This window comes from Agrilus planipennis, unplaced genomic scaffold (genome assembly GCF_000699045.2).
Source record: "Agrilus planipennis isolate EAB-ADULT unplaced genomic scaffold, Apla_2.0 scaffold177, whole genome shotgun sequence".
NCBI lineage: Eukaryota > Metazoa > Arthropoda > Insecta > Coleoptera > Buprestidae > Agrilus > Agrilus planipennis.
The window spans coordinates 42,126-65,464 of NW_020438926.1; the positions used below are offsets into that span (position 1 = coordinate 42,126).

The 23,339-nt window shown below is 34.6% G+C and overlaps 2 protein-coding genes and 1 long non-coding RNA gene across 11 annotated transcripts in view; 2 read left to right on the forward strand and 1 right to left on the reverse strand.

Moving 5' to 3' along the window:
* Positions 1 to 149: 149 nt before the first annotated feature.
* Positions 150 to 13,584, reverse strand: LOC108740663 (E3 ubiquitin-protein ligase TRIP12). 8 transcript variants are annotated; one of them, XM_018475065.2, is made up of 23 exons: positions 13,313 to 13,584; positions 12,497 to 12,727; positions 11,109 to 11,739; positions 10,680 to 10,988; positions 8,712 to 8,900; positions 7,945 to 8,157; positions 7,689 to 7,879; positions 7,433 to 7,621; positions 6,895 to 7,367; positions 6,599 to 6,821; positions 6,312 to 6,541; positions 5,631 to 5,934; positions 5,360 to 5,575; positions 5,106 to 5,284; positions 4,831 to 5,047; positions 4,284 to 4,763; positions 3,862 to 4,219; positions 3,601 to 3,774; positions 2,777 to 3,258; positions 2,413 to 2,721; positions 2,167 to 2,355; positions 1,640 to 2,099; positions 150 to 1,320 (listed from the first exon to the last, which is right to left on the reverse strand). In XM_018475065.2, exons 2-23 carry the CDS (start codon positions 12,641 to 12,643, stop codon positions 1,124 to 1,126), a joined length of 6,360 nt encoding a protein of 2,119 aa, XP_018330567.2. In that variant the 5' UTR covers positions 12,644 to 12,727; positions 13,313 to 13,584; the 3' UTR covers positions 150 to 1,123. The 8 variants fall into 8 exon arrangements, with proteins under 8 accessions (XP_018330567.2, XP_025829823.1, XP_025829821.1 ...); XM_025974038.1 differs by having other exon boundaries at positions 6,312 to 6,544; XM_025974036.1 differs by having other exon boundaries at positions 6,312 to 6,821; positions 13,382 to 13,584.
* LOC108740700 lies at positions 8,955 to 10,631 on the forward strand. Its single transcript, XR_001938396.2, has 2 exons — positions 8,955 to 9,929; positions 9,996 to 10,631. It is a non-coding gene; the product is annotated as an uncharacterized LOC108740700 (long non-coding RNA).
* Positions 13,585 to 22,238: 8,654 nt separating the features above from the next.
* LOC108740664 (retinal guanylyl cyclase 2) overlaps positions 22,239 to 23,339 on the forward strand; it is a 59,343-nt gene continuing 58,242 nt past the window's right edge. For both annotated transcript variants that reach the window (XM_025974062.1, XM_025974063.1), the window contains exon 1: positions 22,239 to 22,378. The gene's annotated coding sequence lies outside the window, so the exon portion shown is untranslated. The remainder of the gene's footprint in view (positions 22,379 to 23,339) is intronic.

A 23,339-nucleotide genomic window follows, 5' to 3' on the forward strand; every position in this document is an offset into this window, starting at 1 on the left:
ATTCAGAAGTGGTTCTTCAGTGAGTCCGCCTGTTGAGACTGGTTATTCAAATCTCTGATTTTTAGTCCACTTACTTGGGTAAAATTTCAAAAGTATCATTTAATTCATAACATTTTAAGCAAAAATTTGATAAAATAGATATCAAAAAGAGATCAGTATACAAATTTTATTTTAACAATACATTTGTAATTTTATGACTCTTAAATAAAGACTACAAGAAGTACATAACTGAAATGGCTTCCATTACTTATTAAAATCCTGTACAACTTAAAATTGTAATTTAAGTCTGTTCGTTGGATAAACTACACTGTATCTTATCAATTGAGTCCATTGCACTCTCGTAGTAACGATGACGACGTTTGCCTATAATCAGCCGAGAAAATCGATTTTTTACATAGAAATTAATGATTTATTCAATAAAGAAATATTAACATAAGATCGAGTTTAGGAGGCAAAATACAGAAACAAATTTTCTAATTATCAACTTTAACGTAAATGTACACCAAAGGAAATTAGCACATATACAACCATAACATAAGAAAACATAACAGAACATTTTTTTATAATCGATTTATTCGAAAATTTCGCCTGAGACTCCACCAAGTTTTCTGCAGGCTATCGTTTAAAAAAAAAAAAATAAACAAAAATAAACTAATTGGCGAAACTAGTGGTTTTCATATTTCAGGAGCAGTAGAATGGATGACAGGACTACGATTATTCTTTCAAAATAAAGATTATTTCTGTTTTTAATAAGAAATAATAATAATAAAGATAATAGCGGTAGCAGAGTAGTAATAATGATTGCATTAATATTTACAATCACTAACGCAACAGTTTTCCTTTTTATGTGTACTTTAGTGATGCACTGTTCGTTAATTTTATTAAATAATAATTATTTGATATTTTCATTAATTATTATATGTATGTATTTATGTATTTATTACACGATAATCATCAGTCAAGTTTCTCTTTTTGATTCAAGCGTACGACGGCACATTCACACTCACTCTGTCATCATCATCATCGTAATTCATTATCGTTATCATTATATATCAGCATCGGAGGCAGGTCACTTTTGTGTCTCTTATTGTTTTCTTTCTTGATTAATTTTTTTGCATTCTGTCTATGAGAGGTGGAACGAATGCTGTCCTTCGGATGCGGCTAGTCGTAATTTCTCTCGCATCACCTCGATACTGGAGTAGTCGGGAAGCTTGAGGTAGTTGACACAAGTCATCACAGATGGAAGAAAATCGTCTGCGTTTTGGTTCGGTTCCAAAGTTTTCCTCACGACTGTTAACGGTGGAGACAACGCTTTAAAACCTAAAATAAAAAAAATCAATTCAATTTGCATTTCTTCCTGTTAGTTTACAGTATAGTATATAATTTATTTCTTAAACGCTGGTGTTTTAGGACGGAATTTACAATATTTATTAAAATGAAGTATTAATGTTATAAATTTTTTCCCATTACTACCTTTTAACATTATAAATTTAAAACAATGAGTTTGGGCTGAAAGAATCAAACTTTTTGAGCTTTAATTTTGCCAATAGTCTAATAGCAAGTCTAGACCATTTTGTACGTACTCTACAATAACTCAATAATAATAATAATCATAAAGTAAAGATAATAAATATATTACCTCCAACAGGCAGTCTCGGACTCCCAGTTATAAACTGGACAAACCTCCGCTGTTCATCTTTGTTGTAGGAACTGAGCACTTCGAACAAGAAATGGATAGCGCGCGAGTCAGCCGTGAATCCGTGATCTGGTCGACAGCATTCCATCAGGGTCTTAACATCCCAGCCACTCATTGAGTCTCGCGGGCTTCCGCAGAAGACGGCTTCTAGCTCTTCTGGTTGGAACATGCGCAGATTCTGAAGAGAAAACACGGTTTCGAAACCTTCCCTAAAAGCTTCCATTTGTCTGTACACTCCCTCAATTAGGAACCAATACGTCACCAGATTCGCGTATTGGTGTAAATTGTGGATTGTCACGTGCGTGTTTCGACCATTTTTCATCAGTTCTACATTATGTCCAGGAAGGATGAAATCGATACCTAGGTCCTCAATTGGACAACCGTCGAAATCCAATTGTTCTAGCTGCTTAAAATAATTAATTGCGTAATAATATGCGAACGTATATGTGTCAATAGTGTGTTATTTATACCTGTGCATTCTTTTCGGCTGAGGATGCATCAGGATTTTCCAATATCGTATTCCTTTTTCTAACAATTTCTTGCATTTTCCTAAGTGTCCTATGGATATCAGGCGAAACATGGTATAAATCTGCGAGGGTCAGAGACTGTTCTTGACCCAGTAACCAACGATAAAATGTAAGAGAGAAAGGGAGATCCAACTACAAAAAAAAAATTGCACAATTTTACAGTAACAAAACGAGAAAGTGACTACTTACCATACGAGAATCCATCACTGCTTTGGCCATGAATTTACCTAAAAATCTAAACTTGCTTTTACTTTTGCTGATTTGTCCCATCTTAGCTCCCTTCCCAAGGGGTAAGGGGAATAGTCCCGCTGCCGCGTGAACATACTCTTGGCCTACAGAATCCGGTGCATGCCATAGGTCTAACTCTGTTCGTTGCAGTTCTCTCGAAACTAACGCATAAAATTCTAATGTTGGACCCAAACCAGTACCTACTTCATTTTCGTATTGTATTTCAAGTAATGCTTTTGAACTAGCCAAGTCTTGAATAACTTGTTCCGCCTAAACAAAAAAATAATATACTAATGGTCTAAAACAAGCTAAACACGACATATACCTGTTTGAGTATGTCGTCTCGAGATATGGTGCGTTTCCTACGATCTAAACGGGGAGTAACACGCTCCTGAGAGTCAGCTGACGATAGTTCGGGAGACATGTCCAGCAAACGTTGAAGAGCGCGATCTCGATCGAAGGATGTCGCGTAAAAGAGCAGTTGTCTCGTCTCAAATGGGAAGAGGAACGGACAAACTGAAGCAATCTGTTGTAACCAGTTGGGGAGATTTCCGGTCATGATGACAAGGGGGTCTTGAAGTTGGCGACTAGCTTTAGCTGCTATTTTGCTATTAAGGAATTCTGAACTGGGAAGGATTGGCGTGTACTCCAGAGCGGGATATAAACAGTTCCAATACAGGTTGAGCGCATTTAAAATGCGCAAGAGGCACAGCACTTCCAGGGACGCGTCCTGGATCGATACGGATTCGGGGAGGGATGTGACAAGGAAAGGAGTAAGGGGAGATAACGTCTGAGGCACCATACCTTCTGCAAAACACAACGTTTATAGTGCTTGACAATTATTATATTTCCTTATTTTAAATCGGATGAGTGAACCTTTATCGCCAGTTTCAGCAGTATGCTACAATCCTTTAAACATTTTTCGAGGTGTTCAATTGTTAAAGAAAGAATTACGTAATAAATATAAAGGGAAAAGACCGACAAAGATTAAGTATTCGTTGTGTTATCTTATACGCTAATAAATAATAATGCATCCATTGCATACGCAAAAGAAATAAAAAGTTAAACACAAAAAAAGTTTAGGATTTATCGGAAGAGGCAAAAATTACTTAGCTTTTTTGTATAAAATAGTAATAAAAAAATATTTACCATTCCACAAGTCGTCAACTCTCCGTTTTGACGTACTTTTACCACCAGATCCTTTACCTTTACGACTTGAATGACTCGAGGCACTACTATTACTACTTTTCGCGGTTAAATTTACTTCCTCCCTTAAAGGCCTGTAGTAGATTGTATGAGTTTGAACCCAAATGCCGGCATTACCTTTAATAAAACAATAATATAATATTTTAATACATTGGACTTCTAATGCAATTATTTTTGTTTACTAGAATTGAAATTAAAACTTACCCAGTGGAGTTTCGTTATCGGTGTCGGTTTCACTTTGATCGTTTCCATTATTGCTGTATTGCCTGATGGCTTGATAAACGGTCATATTGTACGGTAGCACTTGGTTACCGATTAGAAACTGCAGCTTGTGCTTTGAACCCGACTGCGATATAACAACAGCCGCAAGAGTGTCGTCGATGTCGTCATCAGAGTCCCCATCGTCGCTGTCCGCAGCGCTATCCTTGTCTCGAATCCTACCATAACCTCGGGCCACCAGATAACGTTCAATTGCCTGTACTAATGCCAACGGATCGATCTTCACTGTACCCCCTTTCCATTGCTTCAGGTTAGTACAATCCGGGTGACGCTGCAGATTGCACTGAAAGTAGAATGAATAATGAAATTCTGAATTACATATGAGTTAAATTAATAAAAATTAATACCTTCAGTTGGTGTGTATTAAAGAACTTAAGGGCACTTGTACCGCTTCTCCCTATTCCGGATCCAGCTGGTAAGTCATGCACTTTAACTGGAAACTGTTCCAGTTGCGAAACACAGCCGTTTAATTTGGCTACAAGAGCGCCCATCCATACGGGATTCAATTCGGGTATGTCGACTGCATCCTGAGCGAGAGGTGTGCCAGCGAATACATGCAAGAATGTTCGGAGACGCTGGTCACGATACAGACATCCGTTTGTGTCGGCCAGAAAATGCAGAAGAGCTTTGATCAAGCCTGAGTGATTAACTTCGAAAGGCGATATGTCTGATTCCATGAGAATTTCACGCAACTCTTGCAGAGCATCCTGGCACGCAATAGTTTGTAATTTTTGGATTGACGAGGTCAAGCAGGCCAGCACATTCATGGCTGGGTGAGGCGGCCCGGACACTTCATTTGCAGAATACGTCTCCAAGAATTTGCCAGCCTATAAATTAATAACAAAATTGATTTACGTTTTTGTTAATTTATGAAACAAAAAAATATTTAATTACCTGATCGCGAATCCAACCTCTTGTTTTTTCCCGGTTTCCAGCGGTAAGATTCGAATTGGAAGAAGATTTTCCAATACAGCTATTGAAGGAATCCTTGTTGAAACTCCTGTCGTGTGATGAAGAATTCATGTTCCTGCCCCAGCGGGCCGGATTCAAACTTGACAAGAAACTGGAAGCTTTTGAACCAGAACTAGAATAACGGGGCCTTGAAGAATTACTAAAAAAATAAAAAACGCTTAAAAGAGAACGAAAAAATAAAATAAATAGTTTTGCACCTGGTGGTAGAACTGCCTAGAGATGTTGCTTTTGAAAACAGATCTTGCATAAGAGAAGGAGAAAGAGGCAGGTCTTCGTGACGCGATTTAGAACGGTTACCACCACTTGAACGTTTCTGAGCTTTCCTTCTCTTCAGAACATCGCTAAGTCGAACGTGGGATGGACTAGGAGAACGTACCTAAAATAAAATGTTTTTAGATAAAATGTTATACGTATTGAAATCTTAAAAAATAAACAAAAAATAAAATCTTGCCCTATGTCCGTCAGGGGTTGCAGAGGAGTACGATGAATTATTAGAAGTTGGCGTTCCCGTGGGAGTCAACGTAGCACTCCCGTTTGCTGTCTGAGAAACGAGACTGTTGTTAGTGGACGTGTTGGAGGGTCCTGGCTGTGAATCAGTTGACGCCATTAGATACGAAGAGGACATGTTCGGGTTGGCCGATTTTGGCGGACTAGCACCTAAAGGAATCTAAAAATAAACCAAAAAAATAATTACCATAAAAACTATTTGCAGATAAACTTACTTCTGGGTTGGTCAGTTGCCTTATTTGATGCATAACGCCCTCCCTTCGGAAATGCACACCAAAAACATCGGGCAATTTGGTCATTAGGATATCGGCCATTTGCAGTGAGCCTACGACTATCCTGAGATCGCTCGACGCCATCATACCTGCAATGTGACTGCTGACAATCTGATTTTTCAACACTTCCTTCAGAAGTTCTGGACTGGCATAGTACACCATTCTTAGTAGTGCTTTCAAACACTTGCAACGTACGGCAGGACCCGCACTCGATGAATAGACCTCGTACAACACAGAAAACAACGACCTATTAAGGAAAAATAATATGAATTTATAAACTTACGAAATACCAGTTATCAAACTGAAAAGTTTGATTTTTAATTGATGTTATTAAAATTAAATTCATATTTTAAAAAAGTAAATTTATGAATTGAGATTAAAGTTAAAATCTAAATTATGAATTAGAGAAAGGTTTCACAATAAAATATCCTGATTATTTTACATTAGGTACATAACATGGTTCACATTTTAACCCGAATTTTTATATGTAGAATAAAATTAACGTTTTGCATAATATCCTTAGAAAATGTTTTATTTAATTTCAGTTTAAAAGGATTTTCTATTTGGTAAAACCTTATTCAATGGTTTCCTTTTATTTCACAGTTACACTTTTAGGTATATCACCTTATAAACGATGCGGCCAGCCCATGTTCCTCTCTGAGACAGGCGACGCGAGCGTCGCGTCCACCTGACGAACCTGGAGGGATTGAATGGAGACTGTCTAAGTCACTTGCAGACGACGAGTTGATAGAAGTGTTGTTGACGGTGTTGGGATGCGTAGAGCCCGCGCCAACGATCCCGACGGGTGCGTAGCGACGTTGTACAGGTCTCGATGTGCCCGTGTCCTCGTTGATCTGCTGCATAGAATGGAAATCAATCGTGTAAGTTCGGCCAAGTGTGTGTAAACAGACTTCATCATCACCGCCAACGTGTGCGGCCTCGATCGTGCGACTATCTGCCATAGTGTACTGGTGCCACGTGCCGCGATCATCGCGCCACTGCCATGCCGGCAGCTCCTTCATCACCGCTGATGGACGTTCCAAATAGGCATCGACGGTGAATATACCGTCCGATGGAAGCTTTGGCATCAACTCACCGATAAGAGCCGTTATCTCATAGAGTTCTTGTGGCTGTCTGTTGAAAAATTATTTATAAAATAGAAAATATGAAGGTCTGGTTAATAAAAATCATTATATGTTATACTTACCTGGGAACTAATTCGATTTCGTCTTGATTCACATCCCCAGACCCAGTCAAAAGGTACAATAACGTTTCAGCGATATTTTGCTTCAGTAGAGTAAGTGCTAAATCGGGACAACTCGCGCACATTATAGACATCATTCTGAGAACCGTAATGAAGGTAGGCGTGCTTATAATAGGTGGTGTGACGACCAACAATTGCTGTAAATTGGTCAAAAGTTCGGTGCTAGCAATCTCCTGTAATCTCGAAGGATCGCTCTGAAAACTGTCGACTAAACGAGAGAATGCCAGGCACACTGACTCGACGCTCTTCTTATCTTGCTGTGTCAGTCTTCCAGCTAAAAGTGACAGTGAATCGGCCACAAACTGAAACTCATCCGACGTCAAGTTTGGACAACAGTTTGCAGTTATCGATAGTGCATTGCGTTGGGCGTTTATTGAAAAGAAGTCTAAGTACATAAGGCACGCCTGAACACCACGCTAAAATAAGAAAAAAACATAATTAATTATCCTCTAAAACGATAAAAGAAATTTTATATTCTTACTGCTTGCAAAATTGCTTTCGAATGTCTGCGAGAAAGCATGTCGAGGGCTGTGAGGGATTGTTCGGCCACATCCATGCACTGAATGACTTGCAGTTTTTCTAAGAATACGGGCACGGCGTCCACAACTACAGCAGACGATCGAGGCAGAGCCTCCATCATGTAAGTGAGAGCCCGGCAGGCATGGTTCATCTAAAATATTTTTTTTAAATACTTCTCTATTGAAATTATACAACAGAAGAAGAAAAGAATTGCGTACCATGTCAAAGTTGTGTTCGACTTGTAAAAGGCTGATGAGGGCCGGCACTACTTGTTTAATGGGGAATCCTGTGAGAGTGTCTTCGTTGCCCATGACCAACATCTGACACATTTCGATCACTGCCTGCAACTGTTGGCCCTCGTCTCCTGTTGCCTGTAAACCTTGAAGTAATTGCTGAGCTTTTGTAGCAGCTGAAACAAAAATAAATTAGTTTTAATGAGAATTGAAGAATGATGAGTTTATATGTAGCACTTACAGCTATTGGCTCCCATGCTTCTGTGAAGTAAATGTTGCATGCGTGGTCCTAGGGCACCAAATAAGTGCGGTGGCAAACCTCTGGCTTCCAACAAAGCCTGCAGGCGGCCCACTTCACTGTCATCGCTTTCTGAGTCCGCACCTGGACCCGAAGGCCCTCCGCTATTGGCTAATGCCTGAGTAGCTTCTTGAGGCGACGCTGGTTCTTCTGAAGCTATAAAAAAATAATAAATTCAATACGAGATATCACACAACCAATTTAAACATCAAAATAAAAACATGAATTAATTTGTTAAAAATACTTCAGGGAATTTAGTCGAAAGATTTTGCCAAAATATTCAATAAAAAAGTGACTTATAAAATTTTCTGTCACTTCGTTACCTTCCATACGAAATTCCAACAGTGCTGTAAAAAAATCGTTAGCCGTGAGGTATTCGAAAAATTCCATTTCTGTTTATTTTTCGAAAAGCTCTCTTTTCTAATAATAATGGTCGCAAGTAGCAATACCAATGGCTTATTTTGTGGTTAACAGAAAACACTTGGCTTCCAACATTTTTAAATGTCAAATGTGTAAATTAAATTTATAAAAATACAACTATAAGCAACTTGATTTAAAACAAGTGGAAACATAAAAAAATGTATAAAAATTTTCTTTCAATTCCGTGTACAAACTAAAAACTAGTTCATGAAAACTTAAGCAAATTTCGAATAAAAAATATTAATTAGTCATAACGAAACTAAAAAGGAAAAGATGAAAATGACACTTACCGTTTAGGGCATTATTCGGGAGATCGGGATGATCGGCTGCCATTGCAGCGGCGGCAAGGGAGGCGGGCGGGGCGAGTGGTGCAGGGGCTGCGGAGCCCACCTTATGCTGGCGGGAGGCTCTTCTAGAGCTGCTACCGCTGCCACTTGCACCACTCGAACTAGCACACGAACCCGTTGTTGAGCTGTGCCCTAAACAAAAATTTCACATTAAAACATTTTTTTACTGTTCAGGGTACCAAAAATACATATTACAAAAATCAGAAAACGAAAAGTCGTAAAATCAATTTGGAAGTAGTATTTGTATTCGCGTATGTTCCAGATACATGTACCATATATCAAATTAAAGGTCTCGATTTTTCCGTTGCTAAAATTGCGGAACGATCGGCCACACGCTTTAGCGTGCGTGACTAAAAGACGTCAAATAGAAATACCTCCCTATATTTAAGTATTTGCACAAAAATTTCGAGTTCTCACATAGGTGGTGCATTTGTCTATATATGTGCAAAAAACAAAAAATATTCATCGAGGTTCTTTCTACATGACTAAAAGCACGGGGATGTTTTGAGTGAAAGAGTTAAGTGATACTTGCGTAACGAGGCTTCAAGAACTTCTAGTAATGATTGTTATTAATCGATTGTATACATACGTATATTAAGTTACCTTTTAAGTTTACACTGACTAATATTTATGCATTTGCTATTTTATCATAGGTGACGATAACAAAATTTAACAAAGTAAAAAGTGATTGTATTTGCAAAAATAAATAACATGCAATATTTTTCTTGAAATATTGCCGAATGTTATAATTACCTAATTTTAAAATTTATAAAAAATTAAATGAATCGTAGAACGAAAATCATCAGATGCAAATTACTAACGTCACAATTGTAGACAACAAGGCTGGCAAGTATTGAAATTATGATTTAACGTCTACTTTTAGATAACTAGCTTATCAAGATAATTCACCAAACAAGGAAAAATTATTCAGTTGCCACATAAACATCCTTAAATACGTTGTATGGAATAATGTAATAAATTACATTATTATAAAACACTCACAATTATTTAAAAATATTTTATAATTACATTCAAGTATGGTATGTTTAGCAACAAGTGATTAAAACGATTGAAAGATTACTTTTCTTAATGTAAAGAAGATTCGGGTTAACTGACCTTCTGCTTCACGATTTAGCGGAGTAAGAGGCTTCCATTTTACGCGTAAGTTCATATTTTTTCGGGTCAGAGGTGTAGTAATAGTAGTGAACTAAATAATATTGTTCGTAGATTCATTTGACACAAATTAGTTCAAGTATATAACAAATAATGGCCGATATCTTATCAGCAAGAACATGGCAGAGTAATAACGACAGATTTTCGATAATGCTGATAAAAAACATAAAATAAAAACAAAGCTATGCTGCCCGTACTTATTCAATAATTTGTCGTTTGCCATGTTGGATCTATTGCAAAAGATTACTCCTCCAATGAGACAATCCATTCATCATAAACAAAATAATAATACTGAAAATTGATAATTTATTTTTATAAAAAAAATTACCCTAACTGTCTGTTTTATTACATAGAAAATACTTAGCAAATAATATTTAAATTTAACATTAATATATAGGTACTTTAAATTATATGAAGTTCAAATTTAAAACGTATTCCTGGAAACTATTGAGTTTAGAATAGTGACTTCACACATGTGGCTAATTTTGTACAGAAGTAAATTTTCTTGAAAGTTACCTTTTGATACCCAAAGACGATATCCAATTATCACGTATTTTAGTTTTTAAAATTAACTGCTGGTACATGTGCTGATAACTGAATTATAAGCTTACTTTTGAGGATAAATAAGTTTTGGCATAATTTATGTATAGGGGTATAATGTATAAAAAATAAATGTCTATTCTAATTTGAGTAAAAGTAACTATTTACTTATTTATATGAGTAATTATAAATTCTTACCTTTGCTGCTTCTCGTGCTGCGCCTTAACACAGCTCCACTCCGGGTGAGTCGTGATGGCTCAGAATCAACAAGAGCGTTATTATTCGTTTGACTACTACTTGCCCCCAGTGCTTTGAGTTCTCGTGATTTTTTCTTCTCCGTGGATTTTCTAATATAGCCTACAACAGGACAGGGATCTGATAGGCGACCTTGGCTTCGTAGTGGGTATTTGTGGGTCCTTGGAAAGCTGCTATTGAAACCAGAACAGCTTGGTTGCTCCACTGTTGGTGAATATGGCGAATTTTGGGTTTTGACCTCGCTCGGTGACGCTAAAATAGACAAAGTCGATTTCAGTTTTATTTAACTTATCTTTAGATTAGAACAGTGTGAAATGAAAACCACACAAGTGGTCTTATTGATGAACCTGGACTAAAATAATAATTGCTTACATTTTTCGTTATCCAATTTGCTGGTGGTATAGTTGTGTTTTGAAAGACTGTATTTGTCTTTGTAAGATTTGCGGAAAGTACTCCTGAGTTTGGCACTGGAACTTGAGGAACCTGCTGGGTTCTCGTTGATGTTATCTGGGTAACTGTTGATGTCCTGCAGGGTGGCTTCCGTGATCTTGCGGAATTTCCAGCTCGAACTTTTCACCTTCTGTTTCGAACTCGACGACGACAATTTTGAGTGCTTTGAGTTAGCAATCTTGTTATTGGATCCACCTCTTCCGAAGGTGGACGGGACAGCGTTGGCGTTTTCTTCGGGGCACTTACGACGATCTGGATGATCAGAAGTAGCACTTTTCGTCTTCCAATCCTTTTTCAGTTTGGGAAACGTATGCGAAGTCTTTTCTTCGCGATTGTTTAAACTCTTCACGTCTGCTATGTTCCCGGGGATTGAACTGGAACAATTGCGAAATTTGGGAGTGGGCACAGGAATTAAACTGTGACGTCGTTTTTGGGGAGTATCTTGGTTAGATGATATGTCACTTTGTGAGCTTCTTGAGGTACTCGGACCTTCCACTGAAGATAGACTTTGGTTGCTTTTAGAGGCCAGCCCGATTTTTGACTTTGATTTCACCTGGATAATAGAAAACAAACATTTTTCCAAAATAGATACAACACGGCATTAAATTTGATAAACAAAATTGTTTAGAATATTCTATTGTCTTGTTTTGTACCCTAAATGACTAAATAATAAATAATTACTAAATTATTCAAAAATAAATTAAGTAGAATTTGATACTAGTCTTGACTGACAAGTATTTCCAATGTATTATTGAGGTAGTATACACAATGTAAATAAAGTAGACAATAATAGTTGATAATTACTGTTGTAAATAAATCCAACTTCTGTTTTGCTGACTTAAATAAATAAGCCAATATAATAAAAGGGATAATTAACTATCCAATACTATAGTTTATAACAAAAAAAAAACATTTTGTAACAACTTTATAAAAGTTGAGGGGTAATTTGTTTTGAAAAGTGTTGCAATTTATCAAAAGTTTCTATTTAAATGAATTTCACTAAAAACTGATAAATTACTTTGTACTATTATAACATATTTACTGAAAACACAAGCATTTTTAAAAATAAAGGATTCTATGGCAGGATCATAATGAAACACAATGGTAATTTATATAAAATAAAAGAATTGCTTTTTATGCTTCAAAGAAAAAAGTTTTATTATAAAACTCTACAATTACACCCTCTTTTAAAAGATGAGAAAGCAATTCTTTTATTTATAAAAATTAATTCCAAGCAAGATCAATAATACACAGTGGCTGACAAAGGAACACTTCCTCCTGGTGTATATAGGAAGTTAATGAGAGATTACCTTTTTGGTCACTTTTACGTCTGTAGAATTCCAGGAAGTCTGTGATGCTGTACGAAGGCGCTTGGCCTCAAATCGTGGCTGCGATTGCAGCACACGCTTTCGGCGGTTTGTGCTGTCAACAGCGGGTGTGTTAGCTGGATCTGCCATAGACGATGTGTTCACAAGACTTCCACGTACCAGTGACACTCATTCCCTTTCTTATTCTGTAATCCAGTGATCAGCTATGCTCAACTGAAATTCATATCAAATTAATAAGACTTGTCAATTTATTAACGAAGGTTATATGTCCAAATTTTCCTCATTAATTAATACTTTATTGAACATGCAACAGCTACCTACTAGATAATTTAATAACAGATGCAAACTATTCTAATATCTATCTTCCATTAAAGTCACACTAACAAATTTAATCAAATAGTCTTTTCATTCAAACAACTAAATATTAAAATCGATCAGCTGTTCAAATCCGTTTACAGAAAGACGTGTGCTTACGTTAAATCGTTAGAGTCGAATAATAACTTCATTTTCATCTTTTAGCCTTGAATAAAGCAACGGAAGAAAACAAAGGAAAGCAGTCAGTATGCTAAAACTCCATTACACAAGTTCGTAGAATACGACATTGAATATGAAAATGCAATAAAACCAAACACACGGCAGAAAATCGACACACTACATATACATACAATTACAAGATTTATCAGAAACCTACCGAAAATGTGACTCATATTTTCAATTGCAAAATATTAGATTGAAGAATAGTTGCTTAAAATTTACAATAACACACACGTACAACAGAAATTCTGATTAAACTAGCACCTTTTTGCACTTAAGATGATCGTATATACGCAGACTTGCTGATCCTTCCTATGTATGTACTACACTTACAAAATCCAGTTTTACACCCAGCAAAAATATAAAATTGTAATTACACAGATTCACGAAAAAAAAATATAAACATTAGCGAATTTGGACAACACATTCGTGATTTTAATAAATTTTTGATTTCTAACTAAATTAACATCTAAAACCTCTCAAACTCTTGCAAATTATTAGCACATTTTAGTAGAAAACTGAACGTTCGCCTGTGTAATTACTCTGACCAATGACATATCATAATAAATTTATAGCGACATCTTCACTAAACCTCTCGAACATTAGACAATCCATAGAACTTTCCGATAATAGTTACCGCTTTCCTAATCCATATTTCTCTGTATAGATAGCGCATCCAATTCCCGCTATTACTTTCAAATTTGAAAAATTATAAAATTTTGCACTTTCGGATAATAAGGATAAATAATAAGTTAAGGATGAGTAAATCAATTTATCTCTTCTACCATGTTCCGATTCATTCAGTTTTCATTTTGGAAATCCGAATATTTCTGTTACACTAAGTTTAAAAAGTTCTGCGCAAATTTAATTTAATTCTCTATTTTGATTGAAAAATGGTTCCAAAAGTTGCGGCTACAGTCCAAAAAGAATTGCTCATTGAGTTTAGCAGCAAATTATTTATAACACGTCTAATAAAAATTAATTGTGTTATTTAGGTCATGTATTTTAAAATAAAACACAGTTCTAGAGAAGATTTTACTTAATGGGTGGCATTATCCCATTTTGAGATAAGTAGTATATCGTTGTAATTAAGATGCATTATTTTTGCAATTATAATGAAGAATGTTTTCACTCTTTTTTAACTTTGCAGGCCTATTCGATGACCCTTCGCCGTAAGTTTGCGATAATTGCACCTAATTCATTATCGAAAATATCGTGAAACATCTACATGGGGACACATCATACATACATCGATCGATTTCGCCGGTCCAGGAAAGGCGGCTGTGCCGACGATTCGCTGATATAGGCGCCAAGTTCCCAGGATCAGGATTACAGTGCGTCCATGTTCGGGAAAGCGTCGAGACGCTGATGTGTGGACGTCAAAGCCGCCGGTTCGAATCGGGTCGTGTTAAATGCATTGCTACGTTCGTTTTGTTAATGATCCTCTTTTATGAATGAAACTCGAGAAGTCCTAGATTATTAAATAAAATTTTACAGGTACTTTTTTTTATCCTTTCATATATATACAGAAATTATTTTCCAAATTTTTTTTTTTGAACGAAGAAACTTAAAAAATTAATTGCTTACATTTGTTTGAGAAGATTTCGCTTCGGGAAGAAAAGCTTTATCTGTATAATTTTAGGGTACATTTGAAACTTTGATTACTGGTTTTGTGAAAGTTTAAAAGTTAATCAAAATGATTTTTTTTTGTGATTGAATAAAATGCACTTAATTTTCGAAAAATATTATACGTATTTATTACTACATATTTGAACACGAAAAAATAACCAATAAGGTTTAATTAGTTAAATTATATTACAGTAATTTTGAGGAAATGCATGTGCAAAATATTGAATGTCCTTAATGAAAATTAAGCCAAAGGAATAGAGAATGCGACAGAATGAAGCAACATTATTAAAATACGTAAATTTTAGCAATTTTATTAAATTTCTTTATGATTAAAAAAAATTCTTAATATCCCTTATTATTTAACCAGCACCGCATGCGGTAATTAGAGACTATGCATGACGCAAAGAGAAACGATGTTAATTAAAAACTAGAATTCTCATTATTTTGTTTCCGAAAATGCTTTTTGATCCACATTATTATTCACGAGTTGCTGGAGTATGAAGCCTTATGGTCTTATTTGTACCAATTTTAGTCATCGTTAGCAATAACGCTAGCTAGCACTAATCGTAAGTCTTAACTTAAAAAAATATATATATTTAAACAATAACAGAAAATAGTTTAATAAAGGCCCGGTTCTGATTCAAAATTTTGCATCGTTTTCAATTTCCCAAAAAAGTCAGGCCGACTCTGGATGTGATTTAAATACGGATAAAGACGTTTGTGTTGAATTTTGCGAATTAGCGAATATAAATTACTAGAATTGGAAGAATATTTTAAAATCTACCAAAAGGAACAACTTCATTTTTCTATATTTGTAATAATTGTATACAATCATTTGCTTTGTGCGTTTAATATGTATAGAATGATATAAGTTTAATTCCCCTACCTTTATAAAAAATACTGAAAAAGTCTACGATGAGTTTCTGTATTCGCGTATTTACTAATATTATATTTAATTAAGGAGAAGTATAAGTTCTAAATTCGCACCCTTTTTCACTCCCTAATACAGTTGTTATTCTCAACTACGTAATTATAAACCTGTATTTAGAAATGTTACAGGAATTATTATTTGAGAACATGAACATTTTAAATTAAATCCTACTTATAAAATGAGCACGATCGAAATTAATAACCAAGCCTATAAAAGCGGCTGCCATGTGAAACTGACGAATTATTAATTAATTTCCAAACGGCCTGTTGACATCGGTCAATGCAAATTAACTCCCTCGATTATGATACGAGTCGACGTATGTACACATTCGTATATTAATTACAACATGATTTCATTAATATTATGATTGCGTATGCCTTTCAACGAAAGGGGTAAGTGAATGCAACAGATTTCAAAATTCAAGATATCTTTTAACATAAAGAAATATGTACTTATCATGGAATGGGAAAAGTGAAACAGGGAAAGCAACTAATTTATCCTTTTTTATCACTGTTGTAGGACTTTTCATCCCTTTTCGTTAATTACGACACAATTTCATTGCAAAAGCAATACAATGACAGATTTATAGGTGACGAGTTAAATATATTATTCGTTTTACTATCTTGGTACATGTACCACACTTGTATTATCAGCGGACACAGATATCATAAATTGTGTTCGCTGATATTACCTTCATGGTACAAATTACTATTACTAGATGACAGCACAATTAAGAAATTCAGTAGCAATTATATAGACATTTAATAAAAATGTAATTCAAAAACTAATTATTTCAATTCAAAGTATCTTTGACTAAATAAAAATTTTGTATATCATAATGATTTTATATTAAAATTTATACGAATTAACTGCGTGGTTTTAATAGTAATATAGATACATATAAGGGAAAAAAAGCAGCTATCAAAAAATTACTTTTCAAACATAAATTTAAAGGAAATTAAAAGGTCATTTACGAATTTAAAATTTTTTATGTTTTCGGTAACAGTTTTATTTCCTATTAATGAATCTTTCAATAGGAAAATAACAAACGCTTATTTATATAAAAATAAAATCCAAATCAGCAATACAAAAAGAGGTACCTGTTTAGTTGACAGGTAACGTTTATATATGGGACACCTGCAGTAAAAAAGCTTAATGATTCAATGCGAATCAAGTGCAATTTTATTGGACCAAAATTGAGCTTTCGGATGAAAGCTCTGTCAGTTGTTGGTAAAACGCCAACGTATTGCAGACACTGTACTCAATATTTTTTGTCGCTTTAATATTCTCTGCGTAGCTGTCGTTTCTTTATTTTCTTTTCATTTCAAAGATTCATCTGCTTTTCAACAACTTCAACTTGTTCGTACGTCCTGATGAAAACGTGCAAACTTTTAAAATAAAAATAAAAAGAAATAAACAAGTATAGAATTAAAAAGAAAGCTGCACACCTTTCTAATTTATTAAGTCTTTTGAAAGATTGAATAATTACAAAACCATTATGGAAGCGTAATTAAAAATTTTAAAGCTTTTGAATTAGTTTTTGTTAATGCAAAAAATAGACGCTTTCAAAATATTGTGGACTATAAAGACTTATGGCACCTTTGTGTTTTCTTTATATATTTTTAACTTGCCGAATTTGAACTAATGCTGCATGCTTAAACTAACATCATCATCATAAGGTCATCAGTCCTAAGACTGGTTGGACACGTACCTCCAGTCTTTCCTATCCTGAGCTAAACTTCGCATTTCCCTAAAACTAGAACAGCCCACATCCTTAACTATTTGCGAAGAGTAATCTAATCTAGGTCTACTTCTACCCCTCCTAACTCCTGTTTCTGCCTCTAATATTTCTCTGACTAGACCTTCATGCCTATACCAACCTATCTCGCCTATTTTTTATTGACTTCCATTGCTTGAACTAATTAAATTAAAATTAAATTTAGTATTTATTTCATTTTCTTACCTTTTTTAACTAAATCGTTCTATTTTATCTGACAATAAGTACTAAAATAGTTACATTTTCACACGCACGAAGGTCTGTACCTATTAATTTGCTTTTCCTTTTATTTTCAGATTCTTCTACTTCAACATATATATAAGTCTTACGATACTAGAGAATGGTACACGTAATTTTCAGAAGATGTAGCAAATGAGTTGACATTTATTGGGGCACCAAGTGCCATGCCTCGGTGATAAGGGAGACATGGCACTCCTGCTAATTGTGGGGATACTTGTCTGCATTCCACTAATGACAGCGGCTGAGCATATCGCTATACTTTCTGAATATTGTTATCACTCCATCGATTTGGATTATTTAGAGAGACAACTAGAAAATATGTCAATCACAATTGCCCCACTAGAAAGTGAGTAACATTTATTTATCACTAGCCGCTTCGTTCAGGGAATTGATATGAGATTGTGTGGTAGTTGGAATAAAAGGATAAAATTTAAAATACAAAACGTACACAGGTAGCCCCACCTATCCACAAATGTTCTAGAACATTTCACAACATTCGAGTGTGTTTTGGAACGTTTCACAACGATCTGGGACATTCCAGACTATTCCCGAACAATCCACAACACTTCAGAATGTTCCGGGATGTTCCCGAACGTTGCAACCCACGACGGCTCTTGCTTTACATACCCTTACCAATAAGTAGTTTCACCCATTCAAAAAAGGCTTCGTATGGTTCACAGTGTTCCAGAATATCCCGCAACATTCGAATGTTTTGGAATGTTCCGCAATGATCTGGGATGATCCTGAACGTCCTGAAATGTTGTGGAATGCTCTCGAATACTCTCGAATGTTCTATACCGAAACTTCCAGCCCTTATATCTTCAAAAATAAGCATTTAGGTAAAAACGGGAACTTTCTTCATAGAAGGGAGATGGAGGGTTACCACACCATATGACTCCCTTGATCGTACTAGGACTCACTCCTGAGTTTTAGTCGCACGCACATTGAACACTTACTTTTATAATACCTATAGATATTGATTATAAGAAACATTAACGTATCCTTAAAAAATGATTTTTTCTACAAATTTGGGATATTTGCTTAACTGCATACTTCAAATTTCTTTCAAAATTTTAGTAGAGCACTTCATACTAGAGGTAGATCAATGAGTAAATTCAACAGTTGCTGGGTGGTCATACAAGAATCTCGAAAAGTTCTACATCGTTTTACTTATTCTGAATGTAGTAAAGTTTAGAAGTTGCATTTTCTTTTTGAAAGAAGTGTCTAGAACTTTATTCTCTATTCTCACTAAGATATACAAGACGTTTGTTTGCGTATATCTCTCAATTGTAAAGGATAACAAAGGATGAAACTGATGTATTCATTTTGGGAAACATCAATCTAGACTTTCATGTGTTAATGTTTGTAACGTGGATGTTTTCAATGACTTCATTTATATTCAGAGTGTTCACTTATCGTAAGCATTTAAATGAAACATTTCGCTTGGAAGTAAATTGAAAAATAGAAACGGGCAATTTTATAGAAAGATAAACTTTAAAGAAATACCTAAATGGAATGCTCTATTAAAATATTCCTAAACTTTTTCATCTGGTAGGTCACGTATTAATTTCTTTGGTTTCGGGTAGACCTCCAAATTGTTACATATTCATTAACTTTTAATGTTTTATTGCTTTGACCTGTTGACGGAGACTGATTCTATTGTCGATCCCGCATTTTCCCATAATTGAAGCAGGGAGTTATAAATTTTTGTTTTCGCTGACACGAACCCTTCGGGGATTGATGTCAATCCTTAAAGGTCGATAAAGATTATTTAGGGATTGTAAAGTCTAGTAGGTAGATACTTGAGAATCGAAAATTAAAATATTTACCTACGCGGAAAAATGTTTTAGAATATCCAAAACACTTATTTATCTCAAGGAAGATGAGATATAATTTTTCTAAATGCCTGTCGCTTATGCAATTTTATTATTAACCCCAAGCAACTTGCTAACGCAATTTTCCTGGGTTTTGAGATGTTGGAAATTGTACAGCTGTACAAGTCGAGGCGACAGATTCATCTGTCATATTCACCTTGCTCTAGCTGCAAACTCAACACCGGGTTAGAATTAATGTGTTGTAGAGAATGTATTCGACAGTTCTATTTTCAATTCTTCTGACGACATATCCCTTATTGTTAATATATTAATAGAATCGAAATTTTATACCAATAAATTAGAATTTAAAGAAGACGTTAAAGTATTTCGCAGAGTTTTCACTTAGGGTGACGCCATTTATGCGTTAGGGGTTGTTGCGATACCGTTCTGTAATATTATATTTATCGAATTAAACGAAAGAAATATAGAATTTTCCTTACAAGTATGATAGTTGACAGTGTACGAATGAAAATGTTACAGTACCTACAAAGTTTCCTTAAATTAGTCGACGATGAGTAATAATGAAAGACTTAAAAGTTTAATTACACCGTCGTTACGTATTTCCTTGCCCTATAAGGCTCGAAATGTTTACTTAATTACATGGGACGATGTACTGATCTGTTAAAAATAAAAATGTTGCAATTTTAAATTAGCTTATTATTTTGAGGGTACATAGGCGAAAGAAATCAGCCTTATAAAGGGGCATTAAGGTGGATGAATGTAATTTTTGTTNATTTATAAAAATTAATTCCAAGCAAGATCAATAATACACAGTGGCTGACAAAGGAACACTTCCTCCTGGTGTATATAGGAAGTTAATGAGAGATTACCTTTTTGGTCACTTTTACGTCTGTAGAATTCCAGGAAGTCTGTGATGCTGTACGAAGGCGCTTGGCCTCAAATCGTGGCTGCGATTGCAGCACACGCTTTCGGCGGTTTGTGCTGTCAACAGCGGGTGTGTTAGCTGGATCTGCCATAGACGATGTGTTCACAAGACTTCCACGTACCAGTGACACTCATTCCCTTTCTTATTCTGTAATCCAGTGATCAGCTATGCTCAACTGAAATTCATATCAAATTAATAAGACTTGTCAATTTATTAACGAAGGTTATATGTCCAAATTTTCCTCATTAATTAATACTTTATTGAACATGCAACAGCTACCTACTAGATAATTTAATAACAGATGCAAACTATTCTAATATCTATCTTCCATTAAAGTCACACTAACAAATTTAATCAAATAGTCTTTTCATTCAAACAACTAAATATTAAAATCGATCAGCTGTTCAAATCCGTTTACAGAAAGACGTGTGCTTACGTTAAATCGTTAGAGTCGAATAATAACTTCATTTTCATCTTTTAGCCTTGAATAAAGCAACGGAAGAAAACAAAGGAAAGCAGTCAGTATGCTAAAACTCCATTACACAAGTTCGTAGAATACGACATTGAATATGAAAATGCAATAAAACCAAACACACGGCAGAAAATCGACACACTACATATACATACAATTACAAGATTTATCAGAAACCTACCGAAAATGTGACTCATATTTTCAATTGCAAAATATTAGATTGAAGAATAGTTGCTTAAAATTTACAATAACACACACGTACAACAGAAATTCTGATTAAACTAGCACCTTTTTGCACTTAAGATGATCGTATATACGCAGACTTGCTGATCCTTCCTATGTATGTACTACACTTACAAAATCCAGTTTTACACCCAGCAAAAATATAAAATTGTAATTACACAGATTCACGAAAAAAAAATATAAACATTAGCGAATTTGGACAACACATTCGTGATTTTAATAAATTTTTGATTTCTAACTAAATTAACATCTAAAACCTCTCAAACTCTTGCAAATTATTAGCACATTTTAGTAGAAAACTGAACGTTCGCCTGTGTAATTACTCTGACCAATGACATATCATAATAAATTTATAGCGACATCTTCACTAAACCTCTCGAACATTAGACAATCCATAGAACTTTCCGATAATAGTTACCGCTTTCCTAATCCATATTTCTCTGTATAGATAGCGCATCCAATTCCCGCTATTACTTTCAAATTTGAAAAATTATAAAATTTTGCACTTTCGGATAATAAGGATAAATAATAAGTTAAGGATGAGTAAATCAATTTATCTCTTCTACCATGTTCCGATTCATTCAGTTTTCATTTTGGAAATCCGAATATTTCTGTTACACTAAGTTTAAAAAGTTCTGCGCAAATTTAATTTAATTCTCTATTTTGATTGAAAAATGGTTCCAAAAGTTGCGGCTACAGTCCAAAAAGAATTGCTCATTGAGTTTAGCAGCAAATTATTTATAACACGTCTAATAAAAATTAATTGTGTTATTTAGGTCATGTATTTTAAAATAAAACACAGTTCTAGAGAAGATTTTACTTAATGGGTGGCATTATCCCATTTTGAGATAAGTAGTATATCGTTGTAATTAAGATGCATTATTTTTGCAATTATAATGAAGAATGTTTTCACTCTTTTTTAACTTTGCAGGCCTATTCGATGACCCTTCGCCGTAAGTTTGCGATAATTGCACCTAATTCATTATCGAAAATATCGTGAAACATCTACATGGGGACACATCATACATACATCGATCGATTTCGCCGGTCCAGGAAAGGCGGCTGTGCCGACGATTCGCTGATATAGGCGCCAAGTTCCCAGGATCAGGATTACAGTGCGTCCATGTTCGGGAAAGCGTCGAGACGCTGATGTGTGGACGTCAAAGCCGCCGGTTCGAATCGGGTCGTGTTAAATGCATTGCTACGTTCGTTTTGTTAATGATCCTCTTTTATGAATGAAACTCGAGAAGTCCTAGATTATTAAATAAAATTTTACAGGTACTTTTTTTTATCCTTTCATATATATACAGAAATTATTTTCCAAATTTTTTTTTTTGAACGAAGAAACTTAAAAAATTAATTGCTTACATTTGTTTGAGAAGATTTCGCTTCGGGAAGAAAAGCTTTATCTGTATAATTTTAGGGTACATTTGAAACTTTGATTACTGGTTTTGTGAAAGTTTAAAAGTTAATCAAAATGATTTTTTTTTGTGATTGAATAAAATGCACTTAATTTTCGAAAAATATTATACGTATTTATTACTACATATTTGAACACGAAAAAATAACCAATAAGGTTTAATTAGTTAAATTATATTACAGTAATTTTGAGGAAATGCATGTGCAAAATATTGAATGTCCTTAATGAAAATTAAGCCAAAGGAATAGAGAATGCGACAGAATGAAGCAACATTATTAAAATACATAAATTTTAGCAATTTTATTAAATTTCTTTATGATTAAAAAAAATTCTTAATATCCCTTATTATTTAACCAGCACCGCATGCGGTAATTAGAGACTATGCATGACGCAAAGAGAAACGATGTTAATTAAAAACTAGAATTCTCATTATTTTGTTTCCGAAAATGCTTTTTGATCCACATTATTATTCACGAGTTGCTGGAGTATGAAGCCTTATGGTCTTATTTGTACCAATTTTAGTCATCGTTAGCAATAACGCTAGCTAGCACTAATCGTAAGTCTTAACTTAAAAAAATATATATATTTAAACAATAACAGAAAATAGTTTAATAAAGGCCCGGTTCTGATTCAAAATTTTGCATCGTTTTCAATTTCCCAAAAAAGTCAGGCCGACTCTGGATGTGATTTAAATACGGATAAAGACGTTTGTGTTGAATTTTGCGAATTAGCGAATATAAATTACTAGAATTGGAAGAATATTTTAAAATCTACCAAAAGGAACAACTTCATTTTTCTATATTTGTAATAATTGTATAC

Excerpts from the sequence above, each read along its gene's own strand:
- LOC108740663 (XM_025974036.1), bottom strand. The coding sequence starts at position 12,643 with ATGGCAGATCCAGCTAACACACCCGCTGTTGACAGCACAAACCGCCGA. Across the intron at positions 10,989-11,108 it reads CAAATTGGATAACGAAAAAT|CGTCACCGAGCGAGGTCAAA; the intron begins GTAAGCAATTAT and ends TGTCTATTTTAG. Across the intron at positions 5,576-5,630 it reads GGCAACTGACCAACCCAGAA|ATTCCTTTAGGTGCTAGTCC; the intron begins GTAAGTTTATCT and ends GTTTATTTTTAG.